Source organism: Oncorhynchus clarkii, chromosome 7 (assembly GCF_045791955.1).
Source record: "Oncorhynchus clarkii lewisi isolate Uvic-CL-2024 chromosome 7, UVic_Ocla_1.0, whole genome shotgun sequence".
Lineage (NCBI taxonomy): Eukaryota > Metazoa > Chordata > Actinopteri > Salmoniformes > Salmonidae > Oncorhynchus > Oncorhynchus clarkii.
This window is the reverse complement of record NC_092153.1, coordinates 17,946,336-17,962,793: the sequence shown is the minus strand read 5'-3', so window position 1 is coordinate 17,962,793 and position 16,458 is coordinate 17,946,336. Positions and strand designations below refer to the sequence as shown.

The following is a 16,458-nucleotide window of genomic DNA, read 5'->3' as shown; positions in this document are numbered from 1 at the left end:
TTCTGTCCCCCCAGACCATAGTAGGATTAGATAGGGTAAATAATGGAATACAGTGTTTTTTGTGTGTTTTTTTTAGGGCTAATAGATGGCAGGATACATTTTCCTTTTCCCCAATTGTATAATAATGTATCACAAATAACTTAATGTAGGTTGCCTCACACTCCAATACAGTAGGTGGCAGTGCATGAACCTGAAATCGGACGCGATCCGCCAAAAACAATCCCAAAGAATAAGAATAAGAATTAGGAAGCGACACTTCCGCTATACCATGCAAACACTGTTCTCACTTCCTTTTCAGTTTTAGGTGTCCTGTCGTGCTGATCTGCTATGCGTGGGCTACAGCGATAATAAGTTAACTTGTTAGCTAACTTGCCCCTTGAGGGATAATTGTTGCATCCAAAATCTCCTACTCACATTACCAAATTGCACATAAATATTTAGGACATGCCAAACATCGTGCTTTTCAGCGGGAGCTCCCACCAAGACCTGTCACAAAAAGTGGCTGATCGCCTCGGACTGGAATTGGGGAAAGTGATAACGAAGAAATTCTCCAACCAAGAAACATGGTAGGTTTCGTTTTTTACGCATTTATCGTCTGCATTTAGATACGTGCATGATTATCTAATTGATCTGCTGAGCTAGCCTAGCAAGCTATCTGGTGCTGGACGTTAACTTACTGCAGCCTGGGTCATGCATACACGTGTGCGCAGGAGTAGTAAGTTTGCTATGCTAACGGCACTGAATAACGTTAGCTTGCTGCCGTTATTACATCAACACCTAAATTGTAAAGTTAGTTATGTAATCCCATGGTCACGCGTGCTGGTGTTCATTGTTGAGTCGTAACTTTGCAAGATACACCATGCTAGCTAGTTTGCGAAAAGACTCACGTGACTTAATAATAGCCAACATAGTTCAGGTAAACAGAACCAACTACTGCAGCAACAGAGAACGAGGCCACGTTCGGTAGGAAAACGTCTTGAAACGTTGCAGATAAAGTGTAATGAACAGAGAATGAAAAGAGTGATAACTGCAGGTAGCCTAGTGGGTAAGAGGTTTCTGCCAGTAACCAAAAACCCGCCGGTTTGAACCCCCTGCACCGACTAGGTGAAAAATCGCTCGATGTGCCCTAATTGTACCAGTAAATCGCTCTGATAACATGTAAAATGTATACATGTGTGTTATCCAAATTGTTTCTATAATTATTCGCCCTGCTGCAACCCCAGATTCAATCTCTGCCTAAATAATGTCATGCACTTAAACCTAATTGCACCTGTCGCTCTGTATAAGATATACATACATACATAATTTTCCTGATCTGTATTGTTCCAATATTGTTTTGCCATGCTGCCACCCCTGGTTCCATTTTAGCCTAAATGATGTCATGCACGTAATCTAGGTTAATTTTCAGCAAGCTGACCTAATTGTTCAGTAGAGATGGTAACTACAAACCTGCTCTGGTGCATGTAGACTTTACAATACTCGCAATATGATGCAATGGGTGTGAGTGAGTACACTGCACTGCCCCATGAACCAAGGTGAGCTACGGTCTCCTATTGATTTTTAGCCTAGCTTCATTACTTGTCCCCTATGTGCAATAGTGGGTCTTTGTCAGCTATATTAATACAATGATCTGCTTTAGAATTTGTGGGTGCTTTCGGATACAGTTTGGCCTGATAGTGGGAGTGAGTACAAGGACACAGATAAATGAGATATTATTGTGGGATGTCCTCCTTGCAAGGATGAAAAGTGGGAGCAAGTACATAGTATTGAGTAGATGATCTGACATGCTATATGATATAGTCTTATACTCAGCTGGCCCCTCCCTGGATTTTGTGTTAAACGTTCAACAACAAAGCTTTCTCTGCCCGTAACCTTGTTCTGAACACCTCCAAAACAAAGATTGTGAAACACACCCCCCTCAGAGAGAGAGAGACACACACACACAGATTAATGTGAGCTCTCACATCTTTCAACATGTTTATTTTTAATTTTTTTACAAAAGGATAGATTTGGAGTATGATTTTTTGGCAGGTACATATGCAGGATGCTACTCTCCACAGCATGGCCTTTGTTTCAGATCAAAACTCCTAACCTACAACTTCATTTTGACCAAAATTAACCGTATAGATTACTGCTTCCAGTCTTTTCTTTTTCCAAGTCTAGCAAACAAAGAGCAGAGACCTGAGGACACCATCCAACCTGGAACTGCGCTCCCAGACTTGAAAGGACAGACCAGATACAAATTCAAGAGGGTTTTTGACCCAACAAATGTCAGGAGTCTTTGAAGCGTCCTCTGCTGTTCAGTCCATTCACTGGCATTTTCTACAAGAAATCTGCCTCCAGAAATAAAAGCTTCTCCCAAGTGGGTGTGACACCTACTCCCGTTGCCTACTGCACTGCTGCTTGGATTCCACCTGGCGATCTGTTCACCGTGTGCTCTGGCCTGTCTCCCCCTGTCTGGTACAGGCAGTTTCACCACACTCACCCCTTTCTCCCGAGCTTTCACTCTGAACTTACGATGGCTACCCCCCTCGTTATATTAAAAAAATAAATTGTGCATTTTGCTATTTGACTCATGCGTACTTTGTTGACTACAAACTTTCTTTACCCAACCGTGGGACAGACTGTTTGTTCCCACACTCGGCACTCTGACTCTCTATTGGTTACACTGACTTTTGGCCTCCCATCCTATTCTAACCACCTCTCTTCGGCTTTGTATTCATGTTACCTGATAGAATTGCTGTACAATATGATCTTGTTGCCATCTGATACACATTCAGATGTCATAAATTAGCGCTGCAGAGCTCTCCCTGTGCTATGCCGTGCCTTGATTGTATTGATGATATTTGGAAATGTGAATGTACACCCTGGCCCACCTACTGTTGCTAGCCCCAATTCTGACTTGTGCTCTGATATTTGCTTCACTGGTTGCTGAACTCGTGAAAGCCTGGGTTTTTCGCATGTTACCACTAGAAGCTCATGACCTAAAATGGATAAATTGAAAGTGTGTGTTCACAGATCCAATCCAGATGTGTTGGTCATTACTGAGATGTGGTTAATGAAGAGTTTAGCATACTGATGTTCAACTTTCTGGTTATAACCTTTTTTGGCAAGACGGATCTTCCAAAGGCGGGGAAGTGGCAATCTTTACCAAGGATCACTTTCAGTGCTCGGTTGTCTCCACCAAGTCTTTCCCTAAACAATTTGATTTGCTGGTTTTAAGCATTAAGCTTTCAAATAGCTCTTTGTTGACTGTTGCTGGGTGCTATCGTCCTCCATCAGCACCGGCCTGTACCCTACCTTCCCTAAGATCTCTCCTGGCCGGAATTTGTCCTGCTAGGTGACCTAAACTAGGACATGCTTAAACCACCTGACCATGTCCTAAAGCTTATGGGACTCCCTAAATCTTTCTTATATTATCACAAATCCCTCAAGGTATGACTCCAAACATCCAGAAAAGGCTACTCCTCTGTTATCCTCACAAATAATCCTGATAGGTATCAGTCTGGTCTTTTCTGTAGTGACCTTAGTGATCACTGTTTTACAGCCTGCGTTCGTAATGGTTGCTCAGTGAAACGACCTGTCCTGATTTGTCAGACGCTTGCTAAAAAAATCAATAATGAGCAAGCCTTCTTTCATGAACTGGCCTGTAAAATGGTATAGAAATCAGCTTGATCCCCTTTCGAAGATGCTTGAACCTTCTTTTTTGATATTTTCAGTGATATTGTTAACAAACATGCCCCCATAAAGAAAATTACAATTAAAAACGGGTTCAGCCCCTGGTTTGACCTTGATCTTGCAGAGTTACGCCAACTCGGGAATTGCATTTGGCGAAAGGCTCGGCACACGCATACTCAGGCTGACTGGCTGTCTTTCAGGCAAATGAAAAATAAGTGTACTCGGGCAATCCGGAAGGCCAAAGTTAGTTACTTTAAGGAGCATTTCTCTCTCTGTGGGTCTAACCCCAATAAGTTCTGGAAAACGGTTAAACAACGTACTTCTTCATTTTTACTTAGCCTTTTCAAATATAGTTACAATCAGGCCTATTACTGTGAACTCCAGGAGCGTTGCGGCAGAATCTGCGATGGCCAGTAGCGGGAGGAGGGTCAGGAACAGGTCTGTCATAATTATTTCATCAAACAGTGTGCTTAAAGCATCAGACAAGCTCAGTGCATATTGTTGATTTATTAACTTAGGGTGTGCCAATATATGGGAAGAATACAAGTTTTAAAATTTTCGTCTAATCGATTGGTTGAAAGAACACGGTCGACCACATTTTTTAAATATACTCTGCGACAGTCCTAGTCTATACAGTAGCGGTGGGTCTCGCGTCTCCTCATGTCGTGCCTCTTCTGGGTGGTTCAGATAGGTAGACCGGCTGTTGCATTAATTGCCTCTCTTTGTCAGATGTGAGCACATGACTCCAGCAGAGGCAGGGAAAGGGGGGTTGTCCTGTCGGGAACGTTTCAGTTGTTGACTTGTTTTGAAGCCTGCAACTTGTGGAGAGATGGTGTGTGTGCCCTGATTCCCAGAAGTCTGCTTTTCCACACGCACTTTCAAATGAGTTAGTTTGTCAACGTTAAGCTCGTTCTGGTCACTCCAATTTACTGCACCAGACCTCCATCAGTCCTCCACTGTTGGCGTGCAGTTATGATACTGTGTTGTTGGGAAGTGATTTGTGGTGTTGTATCGTTCATGAGTGAGTAGCAGTTGCCCTTTTTTTCTAAGCATAACTTGTAGGGAGGGATTTGGCCTAGTTAATAAATGTCCATGGCGAGAAGTTTACGATCAGCCTTCTCCGTCAGGGTATATGAGCTATATGCCTAGCGTGGAGTGATAAGAGCAGGGTGATGAGGATGATCTTCTCTACCTCAGTGTGGAGATGAGTGAGCGGTTCCGTGGTGGTAAGAGTTATCCTTTTCCTTAAGGTGACACTAAATTATGCTGCTGCTTCTCTTTGTCAGCGTGGAGATCGGGGAGAGCGTGCGCGGCGAGGACGTCTACATTGTGCAGAGCGGCTGCGGCGAGATCAACGACAACCTGATGGAGCTGCTGATCATGATCAACGCGTGCAAGATCGCCTCGTCGTCCCGCGTCACCGCTGTCATCCCCTGCTTCCCCTACGCCCGGCAGGACAAAAAAGACAAGGTAAGCCTGTTGCCTGCCGGGCTGCTCGCAGGCCCAAAGAAGTCTACGACAATGATTCACCATGTGTGGTGTCCAGTATGTAGTGCAAAACGTAGCATATATACACTACCAGTCAATAGTTTGGACACCGCTACTCATGCAAGTGTTTTTCTACATTTTGTGCTATTTTCTACATTGTAGAATAATATTGAAGACATCAAAACTATGAAATAACACATATGGAATCATGTAGTAACCAAAAAAGTGTTTTGAGGTTCTTCAAAGTAGCCACCCTTTGCCTCGATGACAGGTTTGCACACTCTTGGCATTCTCTCAACCTGCTTTATGTGGTGGTCACCTGGATTGCATTTCAATTAACAGGTGTGCCTTGATAAAAGTTAATTGGTGGAATTTCTTCTTCATGCGTTGTTGTTGACACGGTAGGGGTGGTATATAGGAGATAGCCCTATTTGGTAAAAGACCAAGTCCTTATTATGGCAATAACATCTCAAATAAACAAAGAACTAAACTATAGTCCATTACTTTAAGACATGAAGGTCAGTCAATCTGGAAAATATCAAGAACCTTGACAGTTTCTTCAAGTGCAGTCGCAAAAACTGTCAAGCGCTATAATGAAACGGGCTTTCATGAGGACTGCCACAGAAAGGGAAGACCTGAAGTTATCTCTGCTGCAGAGGATAAGTTAATTTGAGTTACCTGCCTTAGAAATTGCAGCCCTAATAAATGCTTCAGAGTTCAAGTAACACAGATCTCAACATCAACTGTTCAGAGGAGACTGTGAATCAGGCCTTTGTAAAGAAACCACTACTAAAGGACACCAATAAGAAGAGGCTTTCTTGGGCCAAGAAACACAAGCAATGGACATTAGACCGGTGGAAATATATCCTTTGGTCTGAGGAGTCCACATTTTAGATGTTTGGTTCCTACCACTGTCTTTGAGACACAGAGTAGGTGAACGGATGAACTCTGCATGTGTTGTTCCCACCGTGAAGCATGGAGGTGTGATGGTGTGTGGAGGCTTTGCTGGTGACACTCCTGATTTATTTCGAATTCAAGGCACACTTAGCCATGCTGGTTATCACAGCATTCGGCAGTGATACGCCATCCCATCTGTTTTGCGCTTAGAGGGACTATCATTAGTTTTTCAACAGGACAATGACCCAACACACCTCCAGGCTGTGTAAGTGCTATTTTACCAATAAGGAGAGTAATGGAGTGCTGCATCAGATGACCTGGCCTCCACAATCACCTGACCTCAACCCAATTGAGATGGTTTAGGGTGAATTGGACCACAGAGTGAAGGAAAAGCAGCCAACAAGTGCTCAGCATATGTGGCAACTCCTTCAAGACAGTTGGGAAAGCATTCCAGGTCAAGCTGGTTGAGAGAATGCCTAGAGTGTGCAAAGCTGTCAAGGCAAGAGTGGTTACTTTGAGAAGTATCTCTGAATTTGTTTGACACTTTATTGATTGCTATTTCATCGTTTTAATGTCTTCACTATTATTCTACAATGTAGAAAATGGTTTTAAAAAAGGAAAACCTGTGTAGTTGTCCAAACTTTAGACTGGTACTGTGTATATAAACATGCACACATCTCCTCCTATTGAATGTTTTCCCCAGACACAGTTGATTGGCATGTCATCCAATAACTTCTGTGTCATTACACAAAATACATATGAAAAATACAGCCTCGGCCAAATATAGCTGTAGGTTTGAATTAGAGCATGGTTCATCACCTGGGGTGACGTCAGACTTTCCAAGAGGGGAGAAAAGGTTCAGACCACCGCTTATCTGGTAAATGATTCACAACCTGTTCCAGTTAATAAAGTAACAAACAAGTTTCCTCATGTAGCAACCCGCAGTTGTTCTGAGGCCTAACTTGTATTCCACCTTTTCTCCCTCTTTCTCTCTCAACCCAAAGACAGTGTATCAACCACCAGTTACTATCATGAGACCCTAAGCACGCAATCTCTGTTGTGGAGCATATTTAACCTTTATTTAACTAGGCAAGTCCGTTGAGAGAACAAATTCTTATTTACAATGACCGCCTACTCCGGCCAAACTCTGACGACGCCGGGACAATTGTGTGCCGCCCTATGGGACTCCCAATCATGGCCGGATATGATACAGCCTAGATTTGAACCAGGTACTATAATGACGCCTATTGCACTGAGATGCAGTGCCGTAGCCCCTGCGTCACTCGGGAGCCCTATTATGTTTTGTAACAAGGTGTAACATGCCAGATCTCAAAGGCCCCTCTAACGTAGTGGCATACTGTAGCCCAGTGTTTCCCTACTCTTGTCCTCCAGTGTAACAGGTTTCAAGGTCATGTCTAGCAGGGATCTAGCTAATGTCAAATTGACGTCATAACTTGCATATTCGAGGTCATGTTGGAGAATCTTTGCAATTTAGCTAACCCTAACCCTTTTCCTAACCTTAATTTAATGTACCTAACCTGCTTTGAAAAGGTCACTTCTGACGTTATAGGCATCCCATCTAGTCAACCCTGATTCAACTCATTGAGGGCTTGGTAATTAGTTGACAAGTTGCATCGGGTGTACTTGTCTGAGCCTACAACAAAAATGTGTGCTGCAGGGCTTACTGGAGGACACGTTGGGAAATACATCTGTAGCCTATACAAACACTCGGAACTACAAGTTCTAGAACAGGACATAACAGATTTCTGACAGAGGGTCTACTTATGTTTGTAAATCAAGTTTAATACGAGAAGGATTTAGATGGGGTATGTTTGCTTATACCAAATGGTGGCTGTTTAATTCCACATGTTGGCCTATCACTGATGTCTTTTCCCCGAGGCATGTTAAATCAATACATGGCACTGTGGAATGTGACCTAGTACAAAATAGATGTTGAAACAAGCGTCCTGCCAGAGTTGAACTTGTGTGTGTGTAAATAAAGTAACCTGTGAGTTGTGATTTGTCCCCTGAAAACAGAATCTCTACGCTCACCTTGTGCTGCTATTTTGCTACAGATGGCTGTGTGCATTAACCACAGAAGACCGAGATGTCTGTGTTGAACACGCGACAACCTGTAGCCAATCACCATCTGTTGTCTGTCGCCTGACCTGGATTGTGTTCCTTGTGGAGGAGCAAACGATTTAGACTTCACTAGTTATTTAAATCCAGGGCATTTTACTGTATTACAACAATTGTTGTCACACTGAATAATTGAATTGTGTGCTTCGTTTGAAAGAGCCTGTAACTCCCTCTGTGTCCCAGAGTCGTGCTCCTATCTCAGCCAAGCTGGTGGCCAACATGCTGTCTGTAGCTGGCGCCGACCACATCATCACAATGGACCTCCACGCCTCGCAGATCCAGGTAGGCAGCATCCAACACATCCCCGTCACAGCAATGCAATTGCAGGGTGCAGTTTCACCTGCCGATAAATTAAGTTATATTCAATTGAAACGACTAGTAGTAGTTGCTACATTTGTTTCATTCCTAGTTAATGCAGTGAAGTCTAAAGTTGTCGCTATGTTTTTGCTCAATATTAGGCTAGTCGAAGAAGGCGGTATATTATCATGGAAAATCAAACTTTTTTTTTTTTATCTCTGTCTGTAGGGATTCTTCGACATCGCCGTGGACAACCTGTATGCGGAGCCCGCGGTCCTCCAGTGGATCCGGGAGAACATTCCAGAGTGGAAGAACAGCTGCATTGTGTCCCCTGACGCTGGAGGTGCCAAACGGTAATAACCAATTCCATGTGGCAGGGTCACATGAACCAGGTACGGCTGGTCTTGAGGTCTTCAACAATGTGGCAGGGTCACATGAACCGGATACGGCTGGTCCTGAGGTCTTCAACAATGTGGCAAAGGGACGGGGAAGAAGAAGTGTTTGGACCCGTTCATCTCTCCCTCGTTTAACCCTTTTCATTGGGTGTTTCTTTGTACCTGTCCATCTTCGAGATGACTTATGCCCGACTTCCGGGGGTCATGCGAATGCGGTGCTATTTCAGCTGAGCGCTGACATGCACATCTCATATTTCTTATATCTTTGTTTTCATTTCCTTGTATTCAGAGTGACCTCCATAGCTGACCGTCTGAATGTGGAGTTTGCCCTCATCCACAAAGAGAGGAAGAAGGCCAACGAGGTGGACCGCATGGTCCTGGTCGGAGACGTGAAGGACCGTGTGGCCATCCTGGTCGACGACATGGCCGACACCTGCGGTACCATCTGCAAAGCTGCTGAGAAGTGAGCCACAGCGACCCCTCACACAGCTCCTAATATCCCCAAAGTTATTCTACCATGGCCTTGCTCTAGGTTATTTGTGTTTGGCTTGTGCTGTCAATAAAAGTCCGTATTTATAGATGGTTGCTATGTAGGCTCATCTGTTGAGCATCTGTTGATCTCAAATCACTGTATGGTTTATTGACCTGAACCCATTCTATCAAACCTAATGAGAGAGATTGTGTAGAGGGTGAGAAGTGATGTGGGGATTCAAAATCAACTCGGGGTTGTTTTTTATTTTTACTGTTTGGACATAGGTGGCCCAAGGGGGGGAATAAAAATCATTAGCGTTTTCGTTTGTTCCAGTCTCAACCATAGCCCACCTTTCACTCTTCTATTTGATGCTTGTGCCTTTTTAATTTTTCTACTTTGCTCAAATGCATTATTTCAAACACAGTTTCCAAATTACTGTCACTTTTTTTTTTGTATTATTACACAACTCATATCTCTCTTTCTAGATTGATTGATGCCGGTGCAATCAAGGTCTACGCTATCCTCACGCACGGCATATTTTCCGGTCCGGCCATCGCACGCATCAACGACGCTCCCTTCGAGGCCGTGGTGGTCACCAACACCATCCCCCAGGAGGAGAAGATGAAGTCTTGCCCAAAGATACAGGTACCCCCAGTCCAGATAGGCACTTCCTGTTTTCTCACATGTCCTTCTACCTTTTAGCCAATGAGGAATCCATTTGTTGATACATGCAGCATTTTGCCTCTCCCATGTCTTGAAGCACCTGTAGCTTGCTGCTGTTGTTAAAGCTAACCATTCCAACCAGGATTGATTGGCTGCCCTATAGGTTGCCTGACCTGAGGCACTGGTATATGGCGGTCTGCCATAGAGATGTATATGATGTTGTATTTTTGTGGTCTCCACCAGATCATAGATATAGCCATGATCCTGGCCGAGGCGATCAGGAGAACCCACAATGGCGAGTCTGTGTCCTACCTCTTCAGCCACGTGCCCTTATAAAGGATGGTCACAAGGAAGAGGTCACAATGGCCAATTTAGGCCGTTTCGCTCCTCATGGTCCAATCAGCTCGCACCTTCGGTGGCCACGCCCTCCCGGAAGTCCTTAAACCCTGACGTTTTGGGCCAATTACACGTGAACGGTTCCTAAAGGCCACTCCCACTTTCCCAGCTCCGTTGTTCCGTGTGGAGACCCAAGAAAGAGTATCACCTCTTTGAGACCAGCAAGTTTCTATTTATGCATGTTAAGATTTCCTTATTGTTTGTTTTCATTATCATGCTTTGCCACCCAAGGGATCTGGCTGTCATTTTAACCAAAGGTCCTTTGCCTAACGATGTTCCTGTTTGTTGTACCTCATTTTTTTTGTCCGTTTCACTATAAATGAAAGCATTCCATTGTGTGATGTCACTTCTTGAGTCATCTGACTGTTCTAACCAGCTCTGTGGGGAATCTACAACGCTGCTGGTTTTAGAGGCACATTTGTTTCATCAATAGACGCCGATTACGAAATACCAGGGTCCTATTCACTAGACTCAAAACGGTAGCAAACGTGGAGGGACTATCTATCCGATGTTTTGCTACGGTGTGTGCTAATCAATGCCACCCAGGGTTGTTTAGTCATAAACAGCTGATTTTTAATTCCTTTTAACCAGCAACATTTGGTTAGTGTTGGAGTTCAGTTTTTTTCTCAGAAAGATCCAGAGTAGAGGCTGTATTTGTTCAACCAGCAGATACCTACGTAATGTCTATAAGCGTCTAGAATTGTCTCCTTAAAGTCCCAAAATTGTATCATGGAATTCAACTTGCGATATGAGAGAGAATTGTCATAAGCATTTCCACATGTTCTGACGTTCTAGTTAAAACACTCTACTTTAGTGCCACGTAACAAGGTCAAATCTGATTTGCCATTTTAGTTTCCTTCATTTAGTATGCACCTGGTGGTGCACTCTAGTGACGGACTGGTGTCATTGCAAGGTCTCATGCTCACCTTTGTAATGGAGCAAATGTGATCTGAAATACAATCTTGAAATTGCTAATTTACTAAAACTCCCAACACCAATTCTAAACTTTTGCAAAACTGGGCAGCAAGAGATATCTGATAGGATTTCGGCGATAGGATTAAATTAATAGAAGGGGTATCCACATTCAAGTCAATGATACAATCGCTCTATTTATATACATTTAATTCGATCCGATAACTTGGAGGAACTGGGGACAGTCCCTCTATCAGGCTCATCCATCTTTTCAAAGGGTGATTGGTCAAACAACCCTCACCCAAAAGGTCACACATTTCAAAGTTCTACTTTCCCCATGTCTTAAGTGTTTTTTTTGTTGTTTTTTTTTTCTTTTCCCCAATTACTTGTAGAGTAAGTTCTAATGTAGGAGGGTAACTCCTCAGTGTTCATTTTCCCCTGTTGTATGCTGTGTGCTCCAAAGGCTTTGTTAAGAATGATATCGCGGATTGGTTGAAAACTGCTGGCGGACAGGCAGCCACACTTTTGTTTTTTACACCACCAGGGTTTTCATTGACAATAAACTTTGACAGTGACATCTACATACTGCTGACTGTCTTCCTTTCTTTGAGGATCCTCGGATGAATTGTTATAGACAGTAAGTACACTGTTATTTTCCCTATGGGCAGGAGTTGTGTGATCCCATTGGAAGATGGGAGTAATTGGTTGGCCATATGAGGAACATGTGTTGCTACTTACGGCACCAGAATCTTGTGGCAGTGCCGTGGGAAAGTAGAGGACCTTGGTTGAACGTTTGTCAGTCACACGTCTTAAAAGGGTGAGTTCACCAAACTAGCCATGCAACACCACCGCCCAACCACCATCTAGGATCAGGTCCTCCTTGACTATGTAATCTTATTAATTGTGATCTAAAATGCAAAACTGGTCCTAGATCAGCACTCCTGGTCTGAGACGCTTTGCCCTGGACTCCCATCCAAGGACCAACCAGGGTGATTATCCTTGTTTAGGCTCACGTTCTGTCACGTTCTGTATGTGGAGTTGGCAACAGTTAATCAGTAGGCATGAGGACCGTGATGTCAGTTTTGATTTCTTGGTGATGGATAGTGGCTGAAAAGATCCATAGCTGGTATCCACGTGCTTACTAGGTGTTTCATCTGAACCAGGCCAAACTGTCACGTAACCATAACATACTTCACAAAGAGGATCATCGAGAAAATAAGACAAGTGCTATTAGATATTTATTAAGAAATGTGAGTTATAACTATAGATTATTTTTGCCAGTGGTAATAATCATATGCGTCTGTTTTATAGAGACCATATGACTACTTGCCCACACCGAGTTAATAGAAGGGACGTGTTCTTTGCTCTTTTAGAAATGAGTGCAAGAAAAAGTAACACGATAAATACAATAGGTGGTACATACCTCCGTTTTCCGACAGGTGGCGTCTTGTGCATACTTCTCTCAGCGGTGCCTGAAACTCGGTGAATAAAGTGATTTTAAAAACACATTTGTGAAATTTTGGACACATGTATCACGTCCCCATAATTTGTTCAAATTCCCGCCGTTGAAAAATGAGGTTAAAATGTAATCTAATTTTAATATACCGTTTGTTTAATTTCCAAATCGTTCTTGGATGGGAGCTGTATCGTGACGTCAGACTCTGTCATTTGCATATTGCTCAGTATATCTCCTATGCTTGCGCAAAGGCGCGACACATTGCTGCAACGCAAAGCCTGGAGAAGTACCACTAGTCAATCAGTCCAACTTTGGTAAGCACTGATATTCATATTAACTTTAAGGTATTGCTCATATAAAAGTAGGATACCTGATATCTGCTGAAATGCTTCCAGAATAGTGTAACTAACCTGTATTTATCCTTGCGAGAACATTCTAACCTGTACCTTGCCAAGGACAAAAGATGCGACTATAAAGATGTTTGGATGGATACAACATCTTAAAAAAATATGTTTTTAAAGAAACATCTAACTAGTAAATAGAAACGAATGGATATGTGTTCTATTTCAGTTTCGCTGTGTAACACTAGCCATATCAATCCATATCCTTTGTTCAGATTAGTTGTGGCGGTGATAGGCTACGGTCAATTGTCTAAATCGTGCGTAATAACATTTGAAAAGTGCCTTTTTAGATGGTATGTTGTGACATGAATGGGCCTATTTGAGGGAATTGGTGTACAATTTGGGAGCCGATCTTCGAAGATAAAGCGGATCTGGGCGGTGGTTCTCCAGATTGCGCTGCCCAAGGGAGAGGCGAGTCTTAGACCATACACGTGGAATCAAAGTCTGATAAGCATTGAAGACAAATATAAATAAATAAAAATACATTTAATATACTGTATCTTTATACTTTAGCCGTTGATGTGAACGCATGGTTGGTTATGTGTGGCCAACCGCTTTTTCCTCTTTTCGGCGTTCTCAGCATGGGAACGCGTATTGTTATGTAAATGTACATTTTGGGGAATATTAGGCGCCATTCATTGTGGGGTGCGGTTTTGTGCCCCTGTGTGTGACATGGTCCCTGAATTGGGTAACGGGATGTGAGGCAAATTGCACCAGGCTCTGCTTGAGGCGAACAAAAGAATGCAGGCGCACCACTTACACGTTTTGGTCTCGTTGCGCACTTGAGGAACAGCTATTGTGGCTGCAGTGCTGTCTGCGCATATGTTTAATTAAAAATAATGCTTCTCGTTTTGACAGACACTTCGCAATCATGTCTGACAAGCCAAATCTCGAGGAGGTTGCCAGCTTCGACAAGACCAAGCTGAAAAAGACCGAGACGCAGGAGAAGAATCCGCTGCCGACTAAAGAAAGTAAGGATGCAGACATTTATGCAATGGTCTGACATTATGATATGACACATGAATACTATATTTTAAACTTAATTTGCATTTTTGAATAGACTTAACCCGCTGGGCACACACTGGTTGAATCAACGTTGATTCCACTTCATTTCAATGAAATTCTGTGAACCAATGTGGAATAGAAGTTGAGTTGACATCAGTGCCCGGTGGGATGCATCATAAGAAGGCTACTGTACTGTAGGCCTACTGGTACTCCTATAGAATATAATCCTACCTTTTTCAACATTAACATTTTAGGTCTAGGCTATGCTACAGTAGACATGATAGGCCTAGGCTAAGTGAAAGACCATTTATGCCTCAAGGGTGTTGAGATTTTCATCACTGTTCTTTTGTCTCTCTTTCTCTCTGTCTCTCACTCTGTCCCCAGCCATTGAACAGGAGAAGCAGGCATCATCGTGAAGACCACCCCTCCGTCATGCACTGTAACCCCCTCCTCCTGCATTGCCTTCTTTTCACTCACTTATTTTTAGCTGTATAACTTGTCAAGAAAATCCACACCAACAACACAAAGCTGCACTGCGATGGATGACCATCCATGTCCAGGCGCTGACCCCACCCCTCCTACCACCTCCACCAATAGAGGAGCAGGCCCTCGCCAGGCCAGGAATGAGGAAGTACTACCAACCAACCAGGAGCGGTATGGTGGACGGGCCCAAAGGTGTGGGTTGTGGTGTCCAAACATCAATACTGGGTAGAGAGGGCTTCAGGATGTGGGCGTGGTCTTGGATCTAAGAAGTTACATCCCTCGTTCGACATCCAATTTCCTGTGTGGCCTCTTGTCGACCTGGTAACACACGCCTCAATCGTGTCTGGCTTCTTTTATTTCATTTTCGGGAAAAATGCACAACCTTTTTTTGTTTTTACACTGGTAATATGATTAACATACCCATCGGTTAATACAAGTTTTCTGTCAGATATTTTTTTATCGAACCAAGGATGAAAAAACGGAAACCATCTAGTCTTCGGAGATACTCGTGTGGATTTTATTTACATTGATGTTTTTAAAACGTTATTGTACGATGACCTTTTTTATCAATGTGATTTGGGATAAGCTTTTTTTGTGTTGCACCCTGTCTCTGAATTGTTTAATATTGTAAGGAAAACATATCATTACTGGAAATGAATTCCATGTGTTCTGCGTCGATCAAATTATTTGGAGTTTTCTAAAGTCCCAACTCATGTTAATCTGCCACATACCTTTACCAAGAATGGAAACAGTGAAATGTTGTAATAAAAAAATGTGTTTCTATGAAGTGAATTGCGACATGCTTTCTTTATCCATGCCATTTTTAACATTGAGGGATGCGTACTTAGTGGACCACCCACGTTCTGTGTTTGTCAACTAAGGCCAATTCTCTGGTCTGCCGACGGTAACCAACATTTCGTACTCTACATGACCCTTGAACCTGCAAGACGATGAGGCTGTTTGCACTGGGAAAATCCACTCAAAAACGACTATCTTTGGTTATTTTACTCATTAGTCCACTGTCGATACAGTCCCACATGTTTTTGCATGTCAGCAGTCATGTTTTCAAAACACAACATCATGATGATGTGGCAGGTGACACTTTGCTTACTGAAAATCCTAAATCTTGAAAACTTGACTGCTCACATGCAAAACATTTTGGGACTGTATCAACAGTGGACTAGTTAATTTTTTTTTTAAAGAGAGATTTTGAGTAGATGTTCCCTTTTTAAAGGCATATCCAGGACATTTCAGGTAACAATGCAGTACTCTATTAGCAGAAAGATCCACGGGCACGTTGATGATTAAGGCCTTTTATTCAATGTTTATTGGGGAGTAAGATGTCTCAGACTCAGCATTGATTATCACACACATTCAGTATCAGCTCAGGCATTGTAGGCACTTAGAGTTGAGTGGAAAAGGAGTGGCTGCGTTCATATCTATTGTTATTCATGAAATGCACATTGATTCACAGAGTATTTGTTTGCAAGCCAGGTGAACAAGTGTACGGATGTACACATTTCAATGGCACAGTGTCGATATAAACTCTTGACAAGACTTTATCTCAAATGTTCAAAGAAATGAAGTAAGCGCATAATAAACATGAGTAAGATTCACCTCTCAATTACATTTTGTATGAGTTAGCAGTTCTTTGTCCTCGGTGTGGTCAATAGGGTGTTGCCTCTAAGTTGGGGATTTATTCAGCCCAACTCCCTTCAGCTTGAATTAGTGTTCACCTGCAAAGCCTAATGGTATTATCATGACATCAGACACTCC

At 42.9% G+C, this 16,458-nt stretch overlaps 1 protein-coding gene across 1 annotated transcript; it reads left to right on the top strand.

Moving 5' to 3' along the window:
- Nucleotides 1-245: 245 nt before the first annotated feature.
- Nucleotides 246-11,920, top strand: LOC139412999 (ribose-phosphate pyrophosphokinase 2). The gene is made up of 7 exons (XM_071159950.1): nucleotides 246-566; nucleotides 4,965-5,148; nucleotides 8,386-8,484; nucleotides 8,728-8,852; nucleotides 9,184-9,357; nucleotides 9,852-10,011; nucleotides 10,273-11,920. Exons 1-7 carry the CDS (start codon nucleotides 445-447, stop codon nucleotides 10,363-10,365), a joined length of 957 nt encoding a protein of 318 aa, XP_071016051.1. The 5' UTR covers nucleotides 246-444; the 3' UTR covers nucleotides 10,366-11,920.
- Nucleotides 11,921-16,458: the final 4,538 nt, after the last annotated feature.

Excerpts from the sequence above, each read along its gene's own strand:
- LOC139412999 (XM_071159950.1), top strand. The coding sequence starts at position 445 with ATGCCAAACATCGTGCTTTTCAGCGGGAGCTCCCACCAAGACCTGTCA. Across the intron at positions 5,149-8,385 it reads GGCAGGACAAAAAAGACAAG|AGTCGTGCTCCTATCTCAGC; the intron begins GTAAGCCTGTTG and ends TCTGTGTCCCAG. Across the intron at positions 8,853-9,183 it reads GACGCTGGAGGTGCCAAACG|AGTGACCTCCATAGCTGACC; the intron begins GTAATAACCAAT and ends CCTTGTATTCAG.